Source organism: Anarrhichthys ocellatus, unplaced genomic scaffold, assembly GCF_004355925.1.
Source record: "Anarrhichthys ocellatus isolate YVR2014 unplaced genomic scaffold, GSC_Weel_1.0 scaffold47, whole genome shotgun sequence".
NCBI classification, from domain to species: Eukaryota; Metazoa; Chordata; class Actinopteri; order Perciformes; family Anarhichadidae; genus Anarrhichthys; species Anarrhichthys ocellatus.
Genome location: NW_022280077.1, coordinates 784668 through 790461, shown reverse-complemented (window position 1 = coordinate 790461; position 5794 = coordinate 784668). Strand labels below are relative to the sequence as shown.

Below are 5794 nucleotides of genomic sequence, written 5' to 3'. Positions count from 1 at the left end.
GTGTGTGTGTGTGTGTGTGTGTGTGTGTGTGTGTGTGTGTGTGTGTGCGCGTGTGTGTATGTGTGTGTGAGAGACCCATTCTTAGCTGTCAAAGGAATGAAAATTTTATTTTGCGTCCCAGTTCTGGAGGTTTGGGAGGAATTTAGAATGAAAACTCCTCAAGTATGGATTATGCCTTTTATTCGTTTTTTTCTACTTTATTTCAGTTATGAATTCACAGTAACACCAAAGAATGAGATGGGAACAGGACCCTCCAGTGATCCTGTGTCTTTTAGCACAGAATCAGGCAAGTTTTACAAACCACATAATCCATTACAGCCATACTAGAGGAAATTCCTGATAAACCCTGATGTTTGCTCTGACAGAAGAGACCAATTAGTTGTATGGTAAAATACCACTGTTAATATTGCTTTGAATCTCAAAGAGTGGGTTGTTAAGCAGATGTTAATCTAACAATTTCAATATGGCACTGGGGTCTGACTGATCTAAGACTCACGGGTCAAGATGTCCTCCGAGGCTCACTGAGGCAAATCATTCACCAGGACGCGTTCTAAACAAAACTAAATTTATCGAGCACGATGATTCAAGATGTCTCATGACTGTGTTAATTCTAAAAGGTTTTTTACGACGTGATTCATTGCAACTTTTTGTTTTGTTTGTAGCGGATCCACGAGTGAGCGAACACGTGTCAGGTGAATATCGTCTTTTTTCTAGTGTGTTCCAGCTAAATGAAGCTGTTGAATGTTCCTGTTTAAACAGATAACAAACATTACATTACGCCGGTGCTTCTAATGATTTCCTCACAGGCAAAGATGCCATCTGGACTCAGTTCCCATTTAAATCCGATGACTACTCTGAATGCAATGGAAAGCAGTATGTGAAGAGAACTTGGTACCGAAAGTTTGTGGGAATCCAGCTCTGCAACTCCCTGAGATACAAGATCTACCTGAGCGACTCTCTCAATGGTAGTTACAGACTGACTCGTGTCGCTGCATTTCTAGTATACGATGCCATTTGTTATGACATGCCATACTATGACATTTTTAAAACTTTTCTTATTACATAGTACACTATAAAAAAATATAAAGGACATTTTTATGGCATACTATAGTGTGACAGACTGTCCCATAACATCTTTTAAGGACGTTTTTAATGGCATTGGTATACTATACTATGACATTTTTGATCATATTTTGGATGATCTAATCTACTATACAATTTTTCTAATGACATAATATGCTCTGACACATTTTTTTCCATTATTTTATGACATATTTGTATGGCATACTCTACTCTATATAATGACATTTCGTCATTATAATATACTATAACTTTTATGACACACTATAATATGACATTTTCGTGACATGATATTTTTTACGACATACATACAATTCAATGATTCTCTCATTTTTCTTGTGGCATAGTTTTTATGGCACACTATATTATGACATATTTACGTCATGCTATACTATGACATAAACATATCTTATCACATACTATGCTGACATTTTTACATTTATTTTATGGCATACTATACTATGAGTTTTTAATAACATGCTATACTATAACATTTTTGACATCGTGTAGTGTAACATATCTTGAGATTTTTTATGACATAGTGTACATTGACATTTTTTATGACATACTATACTGTCACTGGATATATTTTCATAGCCATAAATCTACTTCCTTTTCCCTCTCTATAGGGAAGTTTTACAACATAGGAGATCAGACGGGGCATGGTGAGGACCACTGTCAATTTGTGGACTCTTTTCTGGATGGACGAACTGGCACCCAGATGTTTGCTGACCAGCTACCAAGCAGGCCAGGTATTTTGGTTAGTCACAACCATAAAGAAATCAAGTCTTTAATCATGTGGACTCTTATACTCTCCTCTGTGTCTTTGTAATGTACCAGGATTCTATAGGGCGCTGAGACAAGAACCTGTCCACTTTGGAGAGATTGGAGGGAAGTCACACGTTACCTATGTGGGCTGGTACGAGTGTGGCACACCCATTCCTGGGAAGTGGTAAGATCCCACAGGGCTGTCCAGGAAGGAGGACTTTGTTGGTGGGGAGGAAGAAGATGCCTGACTAGGCCTAAAGGGAGGTGGGCCTTTCTTTCTTGTTACCGTGGAACAATGTAGATAGGTCTATCTGATGGGTTTGAACTCAGCCTACTCTCCCAGGTATGAACCTGTACAGGACTATTGTGTCACAAAACTCTATTGAGTGCATTTGTAACATTAGCCTAATTTCTCTATTTATCAAAAATGCGTTCAACAAAGGAATGCAGGAGTCTGATTGAACCAAAATATTGAATATACAGTAATTCCAGAGAAAAAGTTGGGAAGCTGGCTCCCAAAGTGTAATAACGTGTATGATATTATTTATCAAAGGGGATCGTTATTGATTATTCTGTGTGTGCTCGGGCTTTTGAGATGAAAAAAGTAAAAATTGTTCCCAATACCTGCATGTTAATGAGCACACACGTTTTGGTGCCAATCACACTTTCATTGTACATTTGGACTTTGTAAAATACAAATACACACAGACATGCAGAATTGACCTTCTGCTGGCTCTACGGGATTATTAGCAGTTGCAGTTTGCACAGTATTATACCTTTGTTCATATATGTACAGTATATGGTGTGAAATTCATTATGTATACCAGGGATCATATAGTTTGCTATATTTCAGGTAAGAGATAAAACAGCTATTAGCCAAATTGTTAATCTATTGTAAGAAAGCCAAAGCTTGAGCCCAATGTTTCTATGGGGCCTTTTGGAAAGATGTATGCATTTATAATGCTCATGCAGTCTTGTCCTGTCTTTTATGAAGAAAAAAAATGTAATACAAATGAAAAAGTAGGATTGAACCAAGGGTCAATGTGGAAAAGACATACTGTAAGTAATGACTAAATTCATGTTTTTGGGTTCAAACTATCTAAAGTGTACATAAAGCTTTAAATCATTGGAGTCAGGTTTTTTCCACATCTGTCACAACTGCAGTTATTCTTGATGCACCATGTTTCCAGCAATAAATCTTGTTTTTTTCTATTTACTGATATTCATTTCCATTTGATTTAAATGCATTGTATGATTATGGTAAACGTAGACATTTTGGGAAATCTCAAAAGAGCGACTAGCTCAGGGCTCACGTTCACCGTGTAGCACATTCAGTCGCCAATCATTGAACGTGCACCGTTAGCTCGCAGTGCTCGACTGGACCTTTAACTTCTGCTCTTAAATGGATGAATGAGAATGAAGAATGTAATGTGGTAGACATTAATCAGTTTAATAAATTCCAAACATTGTGGCCATTGCTATTTACACCTAAAGGAGATTTTGGTTTGGCACAGACTAGCCGAAGAGCAAAGCTAAACATACTTATCTAAATTATCTAATAACCCCTATGTGCTTAATTCCTTTTCACTCAATGAGACAATTTTGACATGAAATACCAACCACATATTCTCATGCCACATGTCCCAGCCAACCACAATTCCTCAGGGAGGAAAACTAAATAGTAATACCAGCATTACCACCGTTTTCCAAATCTTGGTGGGAGAGAACAGGAGAGAAGAGGAGCCAAGAATCAGTCAGAACCCGAATAGTGAGGAAGACAGCAAAACAATGCGCGGGCCAAGAGCAACTCAATATCAAACAAAAAGATAAAAAGGGACTCCAAATGGGTCTCAATCATTTATTAGGTTCAAGAAAAAAATGTTACAGTTTATACATAAACAACTAATCTCACTCGAGGGTGGAATTTGATTTATTAATAAAAACCAGTGATAAGATAAAGAGAGGAATAGCAAGCTTTACTGGAGATGATATAATTAGCTAAACAAAAGAAGCCTTCTTCATGACTCTGGGATCAACACCTCCCATAAGCCATCACTTAGCTAGTGTTCCCAACATGGGGCAGTTTCATTGACACATCATCAATACCGACATGGTGGTGAAATTGATCAAATCAAGAAGAAACAACAAATCAAACTGACAAAAAACAAACGACAAAAAGGGCAACTTTTCATTTAGATAGTGTCTTATGAGTGCATCTCGACACAACCGGTTGAGATGTTTGTCGTCGACATGTGCGACGCGAATGCAGAGCGTGGACGCTGATCTCAGTCGCTTATGAAGAGCTACCGCGACAAGAACAAACTGTTTGTGCGACAGCCTGTTTTGGTCTCCCGGATGTGTGCATACAGACGGATTACATTTTTACAGATACAAGAGGGAAGAGCAGACAGTAGTGGTGGGTGACGGGAAAAGAGGGGGAAATAACACAAGGACCATACACCAGGGCCAGAGCAGTGTGCTGGAGAGTCAGCATACAGACACTGACCATCAGACTGGGGAGTGTGGGGGGTCTTGTTTTATATTTGGACTTGATATTTGTATGGGACAGTGAGGGGGGATGGATGCAGAGCCGTGAACCATGTTTCCTGCACCCACTCAAAACAGTTGGAGCCACACATAGGGGAGGGGTTAGGGGGGCGGGGGGGGGGGAGGCTGTGTGGATCAGTAACACCCGCTATCCTCTTTTACCGGTACCCAGGGCCTGGCTGAGTGTAGCCCTGGCCGTAAGGGGGGCGGTTGCGGGCATACGGGTTAGCAGCTCCTGGTGGAGGGGTGACAGTGTTGCCTGGGGGCGGGGTGTATCCTGGGCGGGCTGGGTATCCTGAGGCGGGCTGGGAGCCGGGCGGGATGCTGTAGTTGGCAGGCTGGGTGGCCTGGGAGGTATAGTTTTGGGGAGGGAAGGCTCCTGGTGGATACTGCTGGGCTCCCTGAGATGGATGGGGCTGGGGCTGCTGCTGCTGCTGCTGCTGCTGCTGCTGCTGCTGCTGCTGCTGCTGCTGGCCACTCTGGAAGCCCGGAGCTGGAGCTGGACCGGAGACTGGAGCCTGGGAGGCGGGAGCAGCGTAGTTCTGAAACTGCTGCTGCGGCTGTGGTGGGCCAGGCTGAGGGGCTCCGGGCTGAGTGCTGTATCCTGCAGAGAGAGGGAGGAAGGAATAGAGTCTCTATCATTCATCCTTGAGAGCCCAACACAGCAGATACCTCTTATTTTCTTTTAATATTCTGACCATTTTTACTCTTACCAGAGTACTGCATACCGTACGGCTGCTGCTGCTGCTGCTGAGGTGGGGCACCTGGTTGCTGAGGCGGGTATCCACCTGGAGCCTGGTACTGCTGGTACACCTGACCTAAAGAGACAGGGACAAGCATTATCAGTACACAGATACAACCAAAATGATATCTGATACCAATATGAGCAATTACCCATTACATCTCTTGTCCCATTTACACGTCCAAGTATCTTGTATCCGGTTCAAACAGATTTAATACACTTCCATTCCCACTTAGCTGCGTACATGTGATACTGGGCACTCAGACATTCAGAACTCAGGCAAGGAGTGGCCCTCTGCACCACCAGACACTATGTGTGCTGTAGGTGACTTCCAGCTGCACTTTTATTAACTATGACTTCACTAGTCCATGCTGCATACATGCATAAAGGCGTCTGAACACCCAAGGAAGCCGAGGGCATCATGTAACACTTGTTAGCAACGCATGATGAGTAATCAGTTACATCTTAATTGAGAGTTGCAGATTTTATGTTTCAAACTTTGTTTTATTTCTAATTTTCTAATAATTGAGTTTTCCATTGAATGCCGGAAGGCTCAGCAGACAAGACTTGGCAAAGTAGTGTTCTTCCTTAATAAAGCCTAAACTTTACTCCAAAATCTCCTCCATATATATATATATATATATATATATATATATA

At 41.5% G+C, this 5794-nt stretch overlaps 2 protein-coding genes across 4 annotated transcripts in view; one reads left to right on the top strand and one right to left on the bottom strand.

Annotated features, from left to right (window-relative positions):
* abi3bpa (ABI family, member 3 (NESH) binding protein a) overlaps nucleotides 1-3066 on the top strand; it is a 5984-nt gene extending 2918 nt beyond the window's left edge. The window contains exons 5-9 of the mRNA XM_031869526.1: nucleotides 207-286; nucleotides 663-692; nucleotides 807-965; nucleotides 1710-1832; nucleotides 1921-3066. Coding sequence (XP_031725386.1) covers nucleotides 207-286; nucleotides 663-692; nucleotides 807-965; nucleotides 1710-1832; nucleotides 1921-2036 — 508 coding nt within the window. The 3' untranslated portion in view covers nucleotides 2037-3066. The remainder of the gene's footprint in view (nucleotides 1-206; nucleotides 287-662; nucleotides 693-806; nucleotides 966-1709; nucleotides 1833-1920) is intronic.
* Nucleotides 3067-3692: 626 nt separating this feature from the next.
* The window catches only part of tfg (trafficking from ER to golgi regulator), a 10446-nt gene continuing 8344 nt past the window's right edge, over nucleotides 3693-5794 (bottom strand). For 2 of the 3 annotated variants that reach the window (XM_031869529.1, XM_031869530.1), the window contains exons 6-7: nucleotides 5109-5213; nucleotides 3693-4999 (exon numbers count right to left, since the gene is read on the bottom strand). In XM_031869529.1, the coding sequence (XP_031725389.1) occupies nucleotides 4554-4999; nucleotides 5109-5213 (551 nt within the window). In that variant the 3' untranslated portion in view covers nucleotides 3693-4553. The remainder of the gene's footprint in view (nucleotides 5000-5108; nucleotides 5214-5794) is intronic. The other variant, XM_031869528.1, reaches the window with a different exon arrangement.